This window comes from Rattus rattus, chromosome 12 (assembly GCF_011064425.1).
Source record: "Rattus rattus isolate New Zealand chromosome 12, Rrattus_CSIRO_v1, whole genome shotgun sequence".
Lineage (NCBI taxonomy): Eukaryota > Metazoa > Chordata > Mammalia > Rodentia > Muridae > Rattus > Rattus rattus.
This window is the reverse complement of record NC_046165.1, coordinates 24402819-24423625: the sequence shown is the minus strand read 5'-3', so window position 1 is coordinate 24423625 and position 20807 is coordinate 24402819. Positions and strand designations below refer to the sequence as shown.

General features: G+C 40.8%; 1 protein-coding gene across 1 annotated transcript in view; it reads right to left on the bottom strand.

The window, feature by feature from the left end:
* The window catches only part of Klf12 (Kruppel like factor 12), a 363399-nt gene that overhangs the window by 217390 nt on the left and 125202 nt on the right, over positions 1 to 20807 (bottom strand). The window contains exon 3 of the mRNA XM_032918181.1: positions 11497 to 11586. Coding sequence (XP_032774072.1) covers positions 11497 to 11586 — 90 coding nt within the window. The remainder of the gene's footprint in view (positions 1 to 11496; positions 11587 to 20807) is intronic.

Here is a 20807-nt window from a genome sequence, read left to right as displayed (position 1 = left end):
AACGAAGATAATTAGGTACAGATATATTACATACACATTTTAATGAAGAGAAATATTATTTGTGTATGATTCTCTCTCTCTCTCTCTCTCTCTCTCTCTCTCTCTCTCTCTCTCTCTTCCTCTCTCTCATGTAGAAATCAGTGGCCACTGTAGAAAATAAAGTTTACAGAGTGAAATTCAAACAGCTAGAATCATTCAATGCAGAGGAATGATTCCTCTGTGTCTGTGTCATGACTACTAAGATAATAGACAATAGACATTAAGGATTTGATAACAATGTTTATGAAAATCAAATTCTTTTGCAAAAGAGTTTATGGCAAAAGACTGATAATGTTCTTAGTAATGGAAGCATCTTAATTTTTAACAGATGCAATATTGGCTATGGGTATAAGATTCTCAAAGAACACGAGGAGGTTCTTTGAGTAAATATAATATCCATATATCCAGGTCTCTAAACTGTGCCAGGGACAAATGCATCGTTCACAGCAAACATTCATCTTAAGGTCTCGTCTTCATCTTTAGCAAATACAAAAGCATCATGATGTTGCATTATAAAGGGGCCAAGCATCCATCATTTATATAAAATTGACAACAGAACTTGACCCATCATCCTGGAGACTTGTCCTGCCATTTTGTCATGGCTGACTTGGACAATGGAGGCTAAGGATTTAAGTCCATAGTTTGATTAATTCCACTCAATTAAAAATTATGTTAAGTTTTTAAGAGAGACTAGTAAAATGATATGTTCTTTAAAATTAAAAAAAAAGATGGCTCTTATAAATGGACAATGGGCTTTAATAAACTACTGTAGTCATTATCCTCTGAGATTCATTTTAATGTATTGTGAAGAAGATGGGGGCCCCGCAAAATGAATCAGTAGGTAAAGGTAAGCTGCTAAAACCATGGGAACCCATGTTTGGTTCCCAGCGCCACATCATAGGAGACAACTGTCTTCCACAAGGTGGCCTCTAAATTTCACACATGAGCAATGGCTGGCATACACACACACACACACACACACACACACACACACACACACACACACACACACAGAGAGAGAGAGAGAGAGAGAGAGACAGAGAGACAGAGACAGAGACAGACAGAGACAGAGAGAAACAGAGACAGAGAGAAACAGAGACAGAGAGACAGAGACAGAGAGACAGAGAATGCAGATTTTTCCTAATGGGAAATGGAAATAATATATTTGAAGAAATCCATAATAAAAATAACAAGTGGGGCAAATCGGAGCATATTCATGTAGACTACATGCAGTATCCTGACCTCTGTGAGTAAGTCTGCATTTTTTGGGCCAAACTAAACTAAAAATTTTTATGTAATCCTCTTTCACTATTTCTTATACATCAGTATAATACTGGAAATTATTTATTATCTAATCAATGTGATTACTAGTTACATTAACTGTAGAAATTTAGCTACAAAGACAATTTGCAATAATGAAAAGATTTCAACTGGGGAGACATGGGCATGTCCCCTTCTAGTCTGTGGCCACTCCTGGTTCTCTGATCTTAGAAACACAGCTATCTCGGCGATCTTGGTTATAGATGGAGATGTTATCACCTTGAAAAACGTGGTTCCTAAGTGCTATTCAAGACTGTGATGATCAGCTACGGAGCGCACCCCTTCACTGTGCAGAGATTTCATCTCTGCTCAAGTCCTTGGTCTGACAGTAACACAAGCATCTCTTTTATTGTTGTTTGGTGTGTGGATTCTTTAACTTTTTCTACCTTAAAACTTTTCGTCTTCTAGTAAAAATTATTATTGAAATATTATGCTTGGAGAAGAATACATTCCAAACTATTAACAGTTTTTATTTCAAGACAATGTGAACTCACCTTTTACTTTCTTCTTGATAGGTTTTAAAGTGAGATTACACTTGCCTTCAAGGAAAAAAAGATGCTATCAGAATAAGAAATACAGAGTCTTGTCTGAGGCTAGACCATAAGCACAGGCTGTCAACTGGATCTTCAAGGCAAACTGGGAAGAGCTCTCTTCTCCGGATACCTCTTCCAGAAGAAGAATGACAATGAAGGGAAAGCCAGCCTTGAGCTGAGGCTTGCCCACCTATATACAAGGCTATCTGCTCGCAAGTGGTTGTGGCCTTTAACAACAGGCCCCAGAAAGTCAGTTTGCCTTTGAACTATCTCAAGCATTTCTACTCAGATTCTCTGTTAGCCAGTGGGGCTTACATCAGTTCTATCACATAGCTGTACATCCTAAGCCCCTACGTTTATTTTGTTTTTAATTTCTAAAAACACTTAATTTTGATGAAGAACATAAAATATACCCTGTGGATCATCCTTCAGTGTACTGAACACACAGTAGTGATCTTAACCATGTTCACGATATTGGGAATTAGATCACTGAAATTCTATTCACGTTGCAGAAATGGAACGTCTACCCACAAAACAACTATTCTTCATGTCTCGTACCTTCTACAAACCCCCAAAGCACTACTTATCTTGACTGTCTTTTGCTTTTAAATCATCTGTGCATTTATAGCTGAATATTTCTTATGAATAGAATGCTGCCAGGCCTCCCTTCCATCGGGCATCCTGTACTGATCCTATGTGGGAACGTCACCATTCTGGATCTGATGTAATCACAACTGTATTTAGGTTATCTGCCATTTCACTCTAGCCCAAGTTTCCCATCCATTTCTTGTGGGTTTTTGTTGTTGCTGTTTGTCTTTCTTTCTGAGACATTGCATAGTTTCTCAGTGTTTCTAAGAGGATCTTCATTACCGTTTGACTGTGTTACTTTTTCCTCATCACCGTGAGCAAATTCCCAAGCAAAAGCAACTTATGAGAAGAAAGAATCCTTTGGCTCATAGGGTTTGAGGGGGATTCCATCAAGGCAGTAAACATGTGGCAGAGATGCCACAGATGAATTTGTGACAGTGAGAGCACCTGGCTTGTACTCCTCAAATCTCAGTGGGCCAAGAAACAGCATAAAATCAAGGAGAGAGGTTTTTTTTTTTTCTTTATATTCTTCCAGGGACTCCACCAGAAGGTGCCCCCGGAGGTGAAGGGGGCCTTTCCCACTTCACTTCTACCTTTCTGGAAACTCCCTCAGAGTTTCTACTGTGTGTCTCTAAGTAATTCCCAATTCAGTGACAGTGACCGTGATGATTAACTGTCACACTATCTGCTATCTGATTGTTAATCTTTGTGTGCACATAGCTGTCGGATTTACAAGATATGCTTTTGTTAATCACACAGGGACTCCAAATACCATACCCTTTGATGCCATGGGGGAAACCTACAGACATACACTGTATTCAATCCCCCCACTCTCTGTTGTCACTCAGCCACTCTCACACAGGCCACAGCACCTCATCGTTGTACATATTTAAAGAGGCCAAATGTAACCTTTATTAAAAAAATTTATTGTACATCTACTGTAGAGGTAGAGGTGTGTGCACAGTGACCATGGGGTCCAGATAAGGGCTCCAAATCCCCTGTAACTGGAGTTATGGCTGCATATAAGCTCACATAAAGGGTGCTGGGAAGTCGGGACTTCTGGGAGAACGTCATATGCTCTTCACTACTGAGCAATCTCCCTGACCTCCAAAGACTTTGAAACGTTTCTTTTTTTTCCATTTTTATTAAATTGGATATTTCTTATTTACATTCCAATTGTTATTCCCTTTCCTGGTGGTTTCCGGGCCAACATGTCAGCCTCTTCACCTGGGTAGCGGAAACTGCATTTCAGTTGTCAGTAAGAGCAGCATGCACCCTCAATCTCTGGACATCTCTGCAGGCCCTTAATTCCATTCTTTTTTTTTTTTGTTTGTTTGTTTGTTTGTTTGTTTCCCTGTAGCTGAGGACCGAACCCAGGGCCTTGCATTTGCTAGGCAAGTGCTCTACCACTGAGCTAAATCCCCAACCCCCCTAATTCCATTCTTTTCCCTTCCTTTCCCATCTGCCTGAAGACAATTCCATTCTAAATGGTGAGTAGTTTGATTTTTATTTATTATGTTTTCCACTCTGTTTGCTTTTTTTTAATCTCTTCCTTTGTTCTGTTTCATTGCAGTTGTGAAAGAGGCTCTCTTCAAACTCTCTGCACAGCAGGAGACCCCCTGACACTCCTTACCCTCCTGTCCCCACTTCTCTCTGCTGGGATTAGAGGCCTGCACAGTCATACTCAACCTCTGTGTGCATGTAAGGCTCCCACTGACTGGTTGGAGCAATGGTTTTCTACTGCCATGGTTTCTACTGCTTGGGGTGCTCTTAACATCTTAAGGTCGGGGGTTTGTTATTTCCACTGCATCTGAACAATGTTTTAGGGCTTTTGTTTGTTTTCTGCCAACCCCCCCTGAAAGAGCAACCGAACCTTTGTTAGACAACAAATGTGGTTTGTTTTCAAGCTTTAGTCCTCTCTAGGCATCATTTCAGATAGCTTCTTTGGCTGAGGGTTTGTAGCCAAGATTCTCTTTCTTCTGCACTGGGCTATGTGTAAAAATTCAGATTTTTTCCACTTTCGAAATTTTAAATTATTTTTGTAGTTTTAGTTTTTTTAAATATTCATTTTTCCCTCAATTCCTTGAGCATATTTATGACATGATACAGATATAGTAAGATCCTGGGCTGTTATGGTCACTACTGTCATGTTTAGATATGTCTTCATCCATGTTCTCATTTTGTGTGCATATCTGGGTTTCCTACCTTGCTGTCTGTGTACCAGTTTTGGCTAGATGCTAGACATTGCCATTTTCAATTTATTTAATGATCCACTTTAGTGACTTCCTCTGGGGTTTTGTTCTGGAACAGAGCAAAGCTACATACAGATCAGTTTGATCCTATCATTGGTTGATTCCAGATTCCAGACTGATCATGGCAGACACAAGTTTGCTGGTTCTAGGACTAACAGGCCCCCAACAAGCATCAAGCTGGGGTCTCTCTAGGCTCTTCCGGGACCCATGTTTGCACTTTGGTTTGTATAGACATGTGTGCTGCAAGCATCACTGAGCTTCTGACCCTCTCGATGGGAGATTTGTGCCTTCCCTCTTTGGCAGAGAGCTAGCCAGCCAGCCAAAGGCTTTGATGACCTCTGTGTAGGTCTCCAGCACACTGTGTAACAACTGCATCTTCTCTTACATTGTTGTCACCTATCACAACCTCTCCAAGTTCCATTTTCTGCTTAAGGCGGAGGCACTGCAGGCCTTGATAGGTAATTTCCCCTGGCTTTGCGGCTCTAATGCTACCTCTAGGTCACAGGGAGGGGACCTCTGGTTTTGCTCTTTTCCTGAGGGTCATTGCCTCCTGGACAATGGGTGAAAAGCGGGGTGTCTGTTTTGTTTGGTTTTCCAGGTATTCATGTTAGGAAGTGGATTCCCACAACTGTTAACCCTCCCTGATCAAAAGTGAAATTCTTTCATAAGCAGGAAGTTAGGTACTTCATAAACTGTATCAGCATGCAAATGTCAGCACAAGAAAGCAAACCTGGTCAGAGAGAAATGCATGCTTCAAGATATAAATATGTGTACTCCTGTGGCAAGGATGAGAAAAACGGATCACGGTCTGGGGCAAGCTCAAAATTCTGGTAAGGTTACTTTGCTTCTACTCAAAATCCTTCAATTCCTCAGAGCATCTGATTTCTTTTAACAAATATCCCTTTTTATATAACACACTGACCCTATAAAAATGCAAATGTCTCTCAGAAAGGATCACACGTTCTGTTCTCCCCATTAAATGATGCTGCAGTGACAACTGGTCATCTGTGGAAACCTTGAGCCATTGTAGCATAATGGGAGGGTGGGGGCTCGGGACTGTGGGCCACAAATGAATAAAGCTGAAGGGGAAAGATTCCAGCTAAAGGCAAGGAGGAAGGACAGAATTACCAACTTCCTCTGGTGCCCATGGCGGGCCCTGCGGGAGACAATTTGTGTTCCAGTTATATTTCCCTTGGGTACTATCTGTAATTACTGTCACAGCTCATTGATTTTCAATTCTTTCTATTAATACATTTATTGGCCATTCTGACATTATTAAATTCAGACCGACGCTGCATCTTTAGTAGAGGATGTCTCTTCCCTAAAAACATGAACTCTGTGAGTATAAAATCTTTTTTTCCTATGCTTAAAAAAAAAAAAAAAGACTTCCCACATAAGCATGATCACAGTGTCTGTGTATGCTTTGCTTTGAAGTCATGTTACTAACACACCAAGATTTCATTACCGATCAAAAGATCTCCACTGTGGGTCATCAGAGAGTATGGAATGGTAAGCAAATTCATATCTCTGAGATACTTCAACTAATTTCCTAGCAATGCCAGTCCTTGTTCCACAGTGGGAGGGGAAATAATGAGACCCTGTTAAAGGGCAAACACCAGTGGCATTTTTAATAAATGCCTCCTCCTTACTTCTGACAAAATCATTAAAGTAACTGTATCTAAGTAAGCCTCCACACACAGATGTACATTAAAGATTTAATACAAAATTAAACAAAGACATTAACCAAGGGGAAAGCGAGCCTTGTTGGATTTTTTTTGTCCCCTAATGTTGCTGAATTATAACACAATTGCCTGCCTTAAACAAGCGTTCCATAGCTTATCTCCAGGGTCGGATCCAGTTCTTGCATCTGTCTCTATTTCTTTAGGAAGTGTAAGAATTGAGGTCTCTTTCAACACAGCACCAGTCTCCAAATCCTCTCCCTTGTGCAGCGTGGTAAACAGGCTCGCTCTTCCAATAAACAGTGTCTGAATGAATCACTGTTTATCGAGCCCTGCCTATTCATGAGCTCTCGAGCTGAGATGATGAGGAATAATGAGGACCATAAAGCAAGAGGTCTCATCCACTACAGCTGCTTCACGGAGCTCATCAGGTCGCCATGATACAGAAATACCTTCAGCCCTGGGCTATGAGTGGCCTGCAGAATGTTTTGGAAAAGTTCCCGCAAGCTCTCTCAAAGGAAATCAGCAGACTCTCTTGTCCTCCCAACCCCCACACCCCTGTGTCTAGAATACTCATGCTCATAAGGACTTCTGCTCTGGGCAAATCGAGGGGTACAGGTCTGCAATCCTAGCTCTCCTGACGGTTGAAAGGTCACGACCTACCTGAGCTAGAGTGAGATCCAGGCCAGTTTGGACAATTTAGGGTGACCTTGTCCCAACAGAAAGTCAAAAGAGGATTGGAGATCCAGCTTCCTGGGAGAGCCCTTGCTTAGAATGAGCAATACTTTAGGGTCCAGGGTAGGAAGGAGACCTGCAATTTGCCTTAAAGGTATTTGTTAAATTACGGAATAACTTAGATGTTAAAATCTCTACTAAAACTAAACAAAAACTCAGTAAAATTGTAGCAAGTATACTGGAGCCAATAGGGTTTTTTTTTCTTCAAGAGGGAGAGTGTTCATCAACTCCCTCCCAATGGCAGGCAAGCTACTGTGAGGCTAAGTGGTTTTACTACTTACACTAAGTGCATATACGCTTCCCTGCTAAGGACAACTGTCCTGAGGGAGACAGCATGAGGGACAGGACTGGTACCTGGTGCAACGGGCACCTGAACTCTCACAGCACTCACTTCAAAGTCTTGGCATTTTCCCTTCCACACACAAGTAGCTTCATTTGGAGGATGACAGTTAAATCTACCGTCAGAAACGCTCTCCCCCACCCCTTGACTTTCTCAGATCAGAAGATCTAGAGGAAGCCTGGGAAGTAGGATCTCCCCCGCAACACCCCCACTGCACAGATGAGGACAGAGAAGTCCAGAGATGAGAAGAGACTGCTTAATGTCACTCGAGCTGCTAAACTGCGAGGCCAGGAATAAAGTAATATTTTATGTCTTTGAGGGAATCCCCTCTTTCTATATTTGGCCTCCTCTCTAGTTCTAGAACTCTCTTTCTGCTGTCCTCCTTTGCTTAATAACACGTTGGAACATCCAAAGGCTAGCAGCATTTGGGAAGCTCTTGTAGCAGCAGGGTATATACACCAGAGGTCACGGACAAAGTCATTCCCTCGTTCCTTGCTGTGCCCCTGAAGTACATCATAAGAGCACATTCCCTTACTGCGAGGCTGCGAGGCTGCATGCCCTACCTCAGGACAAGCTTGAAGAAAACTGAAGGAACGGGACAGTGTACTCATCTTCAACACCACTGAAAGCACAAGCCTTGGAACTCTGCACAGAAGGAGCTAGTGCCTATGCGTGGCTATCCCTACTCAGTTCACACGGCTACAAGACAAGGAGCTCTGTCCTTAGTGAGAATGGGGGCGTTCGCTGTGTGTAATTCACTGCTTAAGTTCACAGTTACCATATGAGGTAGAAAAATCAAGCTGACAACGAGCTGATCGTGGTTACATACACGCCAGGATGGGTAGAATGGATAGACATTGGATTAATCACGTATATATTGAGCATGTGGCATGTACTAGGAACCAGAAGGAATACAAAGAAGAAATCAAAGAAATAGGCTTTGCTGCCTAAGAGCTTGCATTCTGACCCAAGAAATGGAACCAAAACACACACATATAATTTTTCTTAAGTGAAGTGGCAGACAGAACTCCCCAGGAATGATTTAGCCATGCCGAATTTGTTATTTATTTGATATACTGTGATCTGAAGTCAGGGGATAAGGGAAAGCATCTCTAATGGTAGGAGTAGCTGTCAAATGTCAGAGAAACCATTTGTGTGTCCATGTAACACACACGAAGGCATCAAGGTGAGTCAGATGTGAGCTCAGGGGCTTATTCAGCCAGCTTCTCCTTCTATCAGTCACGTCCAGTCCCCCTCATCCCAGTCAACCTCCACTCCTTCCTTCAAGACCTTGAAAGGTGCTCACTGAGTCCTGAAGTCCTGGGAGAAACTGAGACAGGCAGAGAGGCAACCTGAGGGATTATTTACCACAAGCAGGACAGAAGATAGTCTGGCATGGAAATGAAACAGAGTGTATGTAAATTCTTGAATATGTTGCATAGAAAAAAAAAAAAAAAACCAGAGCACCAACCCACGTCCTTCACATCCTTTCTCAAAACACCTAAGGTTGATGTGTGTATGTTAAAGGCAGCGTCGTGAGACACAGCTGTTAAAGACTGGGTGAAGGTGGCAACTCCAGGCTTCTTTATCCACTGCTGTCGCATAGAAAGGTATCCTCAATGCAACTAACATAGGTCACCATTTTCAAGACCCCATAATGCTATTCCCTGTGAGCATTTGCTTAAATATTTCTAATGTATTTATGTTTTATGACAAATTCAACTTCAATCAGCTTTTCCATGGGAAAAGTGTTAGAACAATCTTTAAAATTCTAGCTGTCTTCCTCTAAAGATGCGTCTGAGATGCAGAATTCATATAGTTTAAGCAGCACTCATCCCATGATATATGGCAGAAAGTCCAGTGAACTGGCCTAAAATGGAAATCACTAAAATTTTAGATTTTTACCTATTTTTAAGGAGACTTAAAATTTTAGAGAACATAAGTTATTGTATTCTATAAAGAGTTGAGGTAATAATCATGTCACTAAACTCTACAGGAAGTTTCTACTAAAGCTTGCCGACAGGAGAAGAAGAGAGGATTAGACCAGTAGTAGAGATAAGAAATATATACAAAGCTGAAATAAAAATAAAGTTTTTATTTACTTCCACCCCACTCAAGCTGCTTACTGTTGCAGAGTACCAACATTCATGCCACTCAATAAAAAAAAAAAAAGGACATTAATTTTAATGAATGGGAGTTAACTCACAATTAGGAGGCCACAGTATTTTTCTATCCATATTTAAGGACAAACAGAACTTTCCATACATCATATGATGTCCAATTCCTATTCACTATAAAACTCTGTGCATATTGGTCTTTATTTCCTGAAAAGCCTGAGTCTTTCCTACAAACCTTACTTTGAAACTGAAAAATGACCAAAAAGTAGAAAGAATTCCCTACATATTGTCACAGCTCAGAAGGCTGGAGACAGTGACCTCTGGTTTTGATCCCTGGTCTACACCAGAGCTTATGAGTTTCCATAGTTTTTGCCTTTCTCTGTATGGTCTCAATAGATTTATTGTTGTTCATGCTGAAGGAAGTAGAATGAGATAAAAAGAATGCTGGGAACGCAGACTGCCCTTTTTCCTTTTCTCCCTATCAGTAAGACAAGGCTCTCTTACCTATATTATAATACAGAGAGAAATGAATGGAGATTATAGAACATTGAGGGAATATACAAGTCCTTCTTGTTGTTAGGTTAAATATTCAAAGCTAGAGCCAACTGCAGTTTGGAGGATAGAGAAGGTTAACCTGATGAGTCTAACTGCAAACTACAGAGGAACACAGAACTTTTCCAAAAAGCTTATCTGTGAAGGGGTAACGTTGGTCCCGTGTGCTCTTTTCTTTCATGATACTCTATTCTCTGAGCATTGAATGGTCCTTATCCCAGCACGGAGCTCAAGGCTTGTTAGTGATGAGCAGTATCTACACATCTTATTTCTGTGTTAGTAAAACCAGTGCCACATACACAGATGAAGTGATATCCTTGGCCATTATAGAGACCTGGCTCACAAGGAGAAGAAAGGGTGTCGCACAGGGCTACTTAGCGCAGAGGCATGTGGGAGTTATTGAAAGAACCAAAGGGCTGCTACAGGTCTGTAACCGCAGCAGCCATTATGACCATCATGGCGCACTAAGACACTAGGCCTAATGGTGCTCCCAGATACTCATATCCACCCTGGTTGTCATCCTGATGTTTGTGAGGTGCTAGTAACATTTAAAATTCTTTACAAACATTTGTTTACAAAATTACCGATGTTTAGTTTTGAGGTTAAAAATGATGAATTTATTTATGTTCTCTGTCAGCTTTCAGTCCTAAGAGGTGGCAATGTCACAAGGTGTGCGGACAGTGTATACCCAGGAGTATAGTGATTTCTCCTTTAAATGACTTGGTCAGATACTAACGTAATCATTTATACTGGCTTTACAGTTTTCATTAGAGAGACTTTAAATGTTACTACTAATAAAATTGCCAATGTGGTTTCCTATGAAATCTGTGTCCCTAGATACTCTGCATCCATAAATTAGCTCATGAGCTTAGCTATGCACGTCTAAATAGTATTCTTCCTTTGCTTTTGGGTACTTTTCACATTAACTGTCCCAATTCCATCAACCATGTAGAACTGGTAAAATTTTGAAAAGGGGGAGGAGAACTAGATACAAATACAACCAAGAAATCCATTTAGCCAATGATAATATTCCCATGCCTGGTCTCCATCATTTCCTAACTTAGAACTTCACACCCAGGAGTTATATTACTCTGGATTTGGTAGCTTTTCATGCAGCAACTTTCCTTCAGTCATGAGGGTCTCCTAAGGTTAACAGGAAGTCCTAAGTTTCAGAACATTATCCACTTCGAAGGGGATGCTGATGGTTAAGGTCGCAAGAAGGTGAGAATCAACCACAAGCTTAGGTGATTCCTGAGGCAAGGGACAAAAAAGACAAGGAGACTCTGGAAGTGAGTGGACCAGTCATGAAAGGAGGGTGCATCTGTGGAGGATTCTGCTTACCCCTTGTTCAGATTCCAAAAGTTCTGTTTTGACTCTGACTGCCGGCATCCCATCAAACATTAGCATTCTGTTCTCAAGGGTGGTGAGATTCTGAGAATAGAAGAAAGAGTGAGATTCAGTTCTGAAGCGCCAGACCAGGACATCCCTGGGAGTCTTCCTTCACTGCCAACCCTTCAGTCCTGCTGACCTAATTCTTCAAGAACGGAGCATAATTAAATGAGAATATCAGCAGGATCAGTTATCCTCATATCTGAACTTTCATTTGAAATAATGACTCGGAAGTTGACTAAATCAATATGACCCTCTGATCCCTGGGTTGGAGGTCAGGCTATAATAAACTGGAGTGTGGAAGCGTTGCATTAATTTATATGGGGTGGGAAAATTTATCACACCTTCTCAACAGTGGGAGGAAATACAAGGCAAGGTCCTTTCTCTTGCCCTTAGTTCTGCAAGCTGTATTATGTACAGAGCCATAAATGAAAAGTCAGATTAAAAAAAAAAAACTTATACTGTTGAAGTCTGAATAATTTGAAGACAAAGTAATATAATCCTAGATCTGCTGAAATTCTATCCTATGCCAATTCTGAGCAAATGAAAATTTCTCCATATTCACCCCCAAGAAACTATTTTAAAACAACCAACATGAGTTTTAATTAACAGGTAAATGTCATCAATAAGAAACAAGGGCTATTCTTGCACAAGTTTGACTCAGTTTACCACCCCTAAAGGAAAGCCACATTGAACCTGTGGATCGACAGAGTTCAGGGGCCGAGGAGACGATGAAATCCAGTTTGTGTTTCCCCAATTATCTCTGCTTTAGGTACAGACATCTACACAGGCAATGAGAAAGTCACACGAAGGGGCACGAATTAGACTCATAAAGCACATTTCAAATATGGCAACTTCAACTCAACGAGCTGAATCAACTCAGAAGGTGACGTGGCTGAACCTGAGGTTTCAGAGAAGTCACTGTGCTCAGTGACCTTAGACAGGTGACATGACAGTGAAGAGATCTTACAAAGTAGGTATACATATATGTATATGTGTGTATAATAAAATATATACATGTAGAAATGAGTTTTATACACATATAAATATATATACTCCCACATATATGTATAACTTGTTTCTTATGGGTTAATTTTATCAATGTATTAAAAATGCACCTCAACATTTGTTAATTGGTTAGTACACCAAATTTGTGTGTGTGTGTGTGTGTGTGTGTGTGTGTGTGTGTGTGTGTGTGTGTGTGCGCGCACGTGCGTTCTTAAATACTTGCTTACAGGGTGATAAAGTCTAGTATAATTTCCAGAGTTTGATGTTTTCACTTTTCAGGCAGCTGGTTTTCATGACAAAGTTAAATAAATACTCCAGCCCAACAAATCATAGGCAGAGATTTCATTACCAAATTCTACCAACAGGGTGCAGTACAGTGAAGGGCTCCCTATGCAAATATTCTAAGAAGTACAACTTCAAGGGCCTCTCATGGCAAATATTTTCTCTGAGAAAACCAACAAGAAGAAAATGGCAAACTGCACTAATTCTTAGTTGCAAGGAGCATTAAAAAAAAAAAACCTCACATCTCCTAGGGTATTAAGATTTCCTGTCAGTTGTTTCCCGAGGTGCACAACATTGTCCATGTTTTGGGGATATTTCATATCCTAACAGATCCAGGCAAAAAAAGCTACAATACTGCTAGATATTGCTGGTATGCCCAGTTAATGTCTTCCAAACTTAAAAACCTCTCTTTAAGGCGTGTGTTGTGTGTGTGTGTGTGTGTGTGTGTGTGTGTGTGTGTGTGTGTGTGTGTGTGTTGGGAGGGTATCTTTTACACACGAAGGAACATTCTCAGACTAGAACTTGTAGCTTGTTTCCTCCAGTTTGCAGGAGCATGACTCCAGCACTCAGCTCAGCTCACAGCTCCACAGTGGTGGAGACCACTCAGCCGGCTTCCCTCAGCCTCTCTGGGAACCTCCCTTCACAAAGCCTCCCAAGGCTGTTTGCTTTGTAGTCAGTGAAGGATGAGTTTCCTACCCTGGAGCAGCCTTGCCCAGCTGAGGAGGGGAAAAGATACCTTATAAGGGAAGGCTGGGTCAAGTTGTAGAGCAGACAGAGTGGGGGATGGGAGCTGCTGGAAAGGAAGGCTTAATGAACTGTTAGAGTCAGATTAGGGGCTCATGGACCTTTTAGTGTTCTGGACTCTAACCACTGTCCTCACTTGCTGGGATAATCTCAGGAGTTTAAAAAAATTGCAAGCTAGCCAGGGCTTTGAAGTTAAAACTGACGGGTCTTTAAATCCTGAGTCCATTTAGCCAGGGGTGTGTGTGTGTGTGTGTGTGTGTGTGTGTGTGTGTGTGTGTGTGTGTGTGTGTGTGTGTGTGTATGAAGTCCAATTTTCCTTGAGTATAACCCTACTTCTATGCTTTTCCAGAAGCATGCCCAGCCACAACCGTAACAGACAACACAGACAGCAATGTTCACAGCTGGGTAACCGAGCCTCCATAGCTAAGCTCTTTCAGTCAGTGCTGTAATTGATATTTAGTGCAGACAACATTGCCACATTCACAAACAAAGCATATTAATCTCTAGAGCCAGGATTCTAACCCCACTTAACAGACTGAGAACCCCAACATGTGCAACCATCAGGAAGGCTCTGGGGGAGGTGACACAACACCCAGTAATCAGACAGCATTGGAGACACCGCCCTTCTAAAACACTGGTAGATACATTTCAGTAAACAAGATCAGACACATAGGATGTCAGATGACTGTATATTTTAAATATATAATGGGTTCTGACAATTGGAAGTTGCTGTCCAACATATCTTGCTACGATCTCAATTAAAATGTATTGGCTATGGAATCAATGGTTCCACTGATCCCCAAGAGGTAATCAAAATGATATCACCATCAATCTTGTTGACCTGGAGCTATCTGTATATTATGTTGTAGCCATATTTTGATAGTCTATGTTCCTCAGATTTATGATTTATTCCATATATAAATATGTACTTACATGCAGCGTGCATAACTTGTTTCTGATGAGTGAATTTTATCAATGATGGCAAAAATACTACAAAATATATTACTTGGCTATTATATAAATCCACGTGGAGTTAATGACAATGTCACTTTGGATTTATCTAACTGCCAAGTAAGCCTTCCGCCATAGTCCTCCAACAGATGTAGGTTCCTCGGTCAAACATGCTATGAGTACAAGGATGACTGGTCTAAGCTCCTCAACATACTCAGAATTGGTGTGCAGCAAGAAGGATTGAACTGCAGTGACAGTGACACAGACATCCATGGAATGGGGGTGACTCCTGGGTCAGCCTCTCCAATTTGTTCTCCTATCCCACTGTGAGGGTCTTTCTTCTCCCTCCTCCTGACTGGGAGTCAACTAGAATAAGAAACACCTGGACAGAGAGTACTGAACTTTTCAAATTTCATAGTCAATTGTACTTCCTAACCAGAAAGTGTCTAACGGTATTTGTTTTATTCTCTGATAGTATAGGACATATTTGGTTAAATATACATATCTTCTTCATGACATGTATCGGGAGGGGGTGGTGAAGAGACCTCAGTTGTAGCCATCTCATGTTGAGAAGGTGTCAGAGACTGACAAATGGCTCAAAATGCACTGCACTAAATAGTTACCGTAACTTTATGACAAATTCTTACAAGTTTCCAGGCAAGCATACTAGATGCTCAGAGGACCGCTTGGTGAGTATGCTAACCATCAGGAAGAGCAACAGAATCAGATTACAGGGAACTTGAGCTTCTACATAATAGAATACCTCAGAGGACATTCTCACTGTCTCATCTCTACCACACTATAAAACATTAAGAAAAATAACAATAGTATTTGCTTTCTCAACCCTACCATGGATGTGGTGATTGAACTAATAGGTAGATAACAATTCCAAAACCTGTGCAGAAACTTGAGAGAATCCACTAGGTGGTCCCTTTCATTCTGGGTGAAGTACTCACACACCTACTGGGTTAGAATAGTGCCTGTACATAGGTACCAGTTTCAATTGCTATGTAGCACACCACATAGAAGGAGAATTCTCATCCTTCTCTTAGCAACTATATGCCTACCATTTGCACATTTTCTATGGACTGGGCTAAGAGTTGGCATTATGATGTTCATTTAATGCCCATACCAACACAAGGGCTACCACTAGCTAAGGTACTGATGCCGCCTAAGATTGACGCATCCCAGAGGCAAAGGACTAAAAGTTCCTGAGATCTCCCAATTAGTCAGTGGCATCTTGCTGGAAATTCAGTGTGTAACCCCAAGCTTCACCCTTCTTAATGATACTCTATTTAACCACCTGTTCACACTCCCCTGCCTCTTCATCCTCCTTATCAATACATACAACCTATTAAATGCAAAAATATGAGCGACTTGTTGAAGTTCCAGGGAAAGGAGTTTTGAATTCTCAGTCGCCGTTTCTCCCATGGCTCAGCTGGCTCAGTCATGTGAAACTTTTGGTAACTCGTAGTATCTATATTTTAGGCAATAATAATATTAAGTCAAAGCAGCATTTCGCTTCAAAGCTATTTCACATTTCTTCATGTTAAATTGAATATATTTTTATCTGACCGAGGTTATGTATCTATCTATAAATGTCTCATACTTTATTTAGCCAATCAGTCCCATCCTGGTTTCAGCATCTAGGAACTCTGTATAATTTCATCTGCATTAAAAAAAAAAAGAGACATTCTTGGTGGCTTGCTCACTATTTTGATAATATGGAATATATTTGGAAAATAGAGTTATATCATATTACATATTTTATATGTGGGCCATATGCCCATTGAAATTATATTTTACTTATAATTGCTTAGATTAAGAGTAGGCCTGCTTTTGACTATGCTCCCATAACTTCTGGTAACTCAGCTTTATAAGGGACGTATGAATACCCAACGTATCTGAATGAACACAAAACAAACTATTTAAACTGAAACTTTGCCCTTTTAGTTTCTACCTAAGTCTTCCATATTCATTACTTTACAGTCTGGAGAAGGGTATATTAATAAACACATACACACACACACACACACACACAGAGAGAGAGAGAGAGAGAGAGAGAGAGAGAGAAAGAGAGAGAGAGAGAGAGCGCCAAGGATGGCCTAGAACACAAGTCGCAAACTTTAACCTCCCAAGTCATAGACGTGTGAGTGTATGCCAACATGCCTGGCTTATGATTACATTTGATTTACTATAGCTCACAGACTGAGCTTTCTATGAGAACACTTAATTTAAAACCTATTGGTGATTTCTATAACCTATGAGTACATTCCTCTGAAAAAAACCTGTCTTCGGACTAAAAGTCAAAATACTTCTACACAAATCACATACATGTGGAATGGTTACTTTCCTGAGGACCAACACTATATGTTGTTCAACTATGCAAGGATCAGTCTGCAGCCTGCTTTAGTCAAGAGTCATCTCCTCAACATACAGTTTACACAAATATTTAGAAGTGTTTCCTATAAGTAACAGTTGCTAAACCAGCTGTGAAAAACAAGCTCTTATTTGAGTTGCAAATGGATGCCTTTTAAAAGGGGAGCCAATCCAACTTGAGCTGGAATCCTAAATTTAATCTTCAGAAGGCCTCAATAATGTCATAGGCTGTAAAGCATCTTGTAGCTCATATATGTAACACACTGTTGCTCCCAAAGGTTACAATTACAGTACTTAGTGAGACTTTAGCCATCCTTGAACAAGAACACATACTATAAAGTTCACACATCACAAAACCATCTCACGATATGCATCTCAGGACACAAACCTATCTAGGACACACATGGCTATACACACAACAAGTACATGCCTTCCTCTCTTTGGTTCATATGCAGAAGTTGGGTAAAATGCCATCTGAGTCTCCTAGTAGCACTGCCCACTTCAGCCTTAGTACAAATCTTATCAAAAAGCCATTTCTGCCCCTCACATGCTAAAGAACACAAGGAGAGGGTCAGGTCAAGCAGATCTTGCCTTTAAGGCCGCAGTGAGGGCATCCACCCTGCTCTAATCACCTCATCCTCTTTCTATCTTATTAATAAATCACAGAACACCTAAAACAGATAAGAGTGAGTCCTGGACTAGAGGGAAGGAATCAAGACAGACTAGGAAAACACATGGCAAGAGTGGTGTCGAGCCAGCAGCAGCCAGAGTGCAGGGAAGGGAAGCAGTACTCCTATGTGAGCTTGAATATTCCAAGCAGATGTCCAGTGTGGGAGTCCAAGTGTCAGGGTGGTAGGAAACACTCACAAATGGCCTTGAAATTGAGTAAAGAGGACAGAAAATGATCTGAGGTCTAAAAAGTAGGTCAAAAGCAAGATTCATTCAAGGAACAGCGCTGGGATGGCTAATGCTCAAGGACTATTCCCAGCAGAGTCCAGATAAAGGAACTGGGAGGGGGTAAGAGTCACAAAGCTACCCTTGTAATGGGGCTCACACTCCAAGCCTCTTAGGTACAATGGATACCAACCCCAGAACCTGAGCCATGAATTACAAGTGTAAGAAAAGGGGCTAGTGCAGTGGAGATAGCCCACTCTTGATAATTAGAGAGGACATTTACAACACAACCAAATATGAGGATGGTATTTCCTAGTAGAAGCAGTAGCATTTATTGTTCATTGCGTACTAGGTAGTGTTCCATCTGCTTTATGTTCACTGCATCATTCCTGCACTCCTGCTGACTCACTCAAAACATAACGAGTGTCAGTCACTAGGTCATTTATTTAAGAGGTACCAAAATGCAAAACAGAGGATGTTTTGTACAGTTGTTCTAGTCTCTTAATCTCCAAATAACTTATTTTAGCATAACCAAATTTAGAAGATAAAACTATTTTGAATGTTCAGAGAGGTTATATGACCACACCCGATACCCTGAAAATGATAGGCAGTCTAACATTGAAGGGACATCACTGTTACCAGAAAGGCAGATAGACAGACAAACACAAACACAAAGAGAGAGGGAGACAGCCAATCAGCCAGCCAGCCAGCCAGCCAGCCAGCCAGACACACACACACACACACACACACACACACACACACACACACACACACACAGAGAGAGAGAGAGAGAGACAGAGACAGAGACAGAGAGACAGAGAGAGACAGAGAGACAGAGAGAGAGAGGAGGGGTGTGGGGAGACAGTCAGACATATGGACAGACAGACATCCTCTTGCTGTGGCCACAAAGTCAAGCTCTGGAAGTCAACACTATTCTCCTCATGCACCTGCACGTGATGCATGCAGCACTGAGCCAGGAGCTTCAAGGCAAACACAGGATGCCATGTGCAAATGGCGAGTCGAAGACAAAAGGCTGCAATCTCATTTTGCAGAGTCCTCACCCTGCCCTGCAGAAGGTGTCTTTCACAACTTGTCTAATCCTTTGGCCACCACTCTGCTCTGGTTCTCTGCTAAGAATGCTTCTGTCTCCAGGTTTGCTGACTACTCTATGCCACCATAGCTTCTGTACCTGACGAGTGCTCTAATTGATCTCACACTACATTCAGAATCTAGGTAAAAGGACAGCATGGGTTTGTGTTTGGGGTGATAACACATTTCTCCACTAGGCTTTAAAAGAAATCAAAGCCACAGTAAGTTCTCAGTAAACAATTATTAAACTAATAAAAGAAAAATATAAATAAAAGCGTAAGATCAACCAATTCTCCCAGTCAGTGCAGCAACTCTTTGATACAGTTCTTCATGTTGTGGTGACCCTCAACCATAAAAGTGCTTCATTGCTACTTCATAAATGTAATCTTGCTACTATTGTGAATTATAATGTACACATCTGATATACAGGACATCTGATACACAACCCCCAAAGGGCTCACAAACTACACGTTGAGAACCATTGTGTTATAGATCCAGAGTGATAATTCATTGCTCTTGGGTAGGGAAAGCATAATGAAAATCTTGCAGTTCCAAAATTCTTTGCATTTATGAAGAACAAAAATAACTTCATAACAACAAAAGGCTAGCAAGGATGCAGGCAAAAAGGAGCTTTTATTGGTGAAGAAATTGCATATCTATTTTCACTTTATCACGATATCAACCTCAATAACAACACTTTTACATTTTGAATGCTTTTATAAAGAATTCGGTCATGTGTACACACACACACACACACACACACACACACACACACACACACACACTATTGTGCACATTCTTTTAAACATTTTCTTTTCCAATTATGTAGGTATTCACATGTATGTGTGTGTGTGTGTGTGTGTGTGTGTGTGTGTGTGTGTGTGTGTGTATGTCCCCATCTCTCTCCCTCTCTCAATTTACACATGTTTTGGGTACCTAGAGTCTTTAAGACTTCACGAGCTCCCATGGAGCCTAGAGTTATAGGCTGTGAGCCTGCAGGCTGGGAACTGAACTCAGCCCTCTAGAAGGATGGGAGTGCTCCTAATGGGTAAACCACCTCCTCATTCCTAAGTCTTAATTTTATACAAACTCATATCCATCAATAGAAAGTACGAAAGGTACCTCAATATTAAAAGACAATAATATTCCATAGAAAGAATATTTGTGGCCAACTTCAAAACACATCTGCTATTCATTTCGAACATTTCCCTCCACCCTTTATGCATATCCACGTTTTCCCATGAAGCAAGTTCAAAGATTCCAGAATGGGGCAGTCATGCACATTAGTTCAAGCCATGAGAAATGGAAGGGTTGTGTAAGGATTCAGGATTAATAAAGACAACTAGGAGATCCTAGTCTTAGACCTGGCCGAAGAGAATTCCTAAGTGAGCCTCAGATCAAAGCAAAACAAATAAAAATACTCCAAAGGCAATAACTCCGTTTAATGTAATTTAAATATTAGGTAATTTAATTTAAATAAATAAGTGAGAATAAGTTGGAATCCACTAGAATTGCTTGATAAAGTAGCTTTTGCCCAAAGACACAGAATATAGTGTATGTAATCATGCACTGTATTTGAATATTTAAATTTGAATTCAAAGTATTTTTTTAAAAAAATCAAACTTTTAAATTAAATTACCCAATTCAATAAGGCGATTACACTCACAACACAGTTCCAGCCAAAGGAGATTTCATTCTGCCCCTACCTCAGATTTGCTATATAACACTTTGACACTGTGTGCTTCTTTTTCACAACCAAGGCCAGCTTCTAATTTAAGACAAACCTATTTATATTTTAATGTTTTAGTTAGAAATACCTGTTAGCAAAAACCTATGAATCCCTTGCGCATTTCTCTATGGTCTCTCTGAATCACAGACTTGGACATTAGGCTAAACATGACCTGAAAATAGAAGAC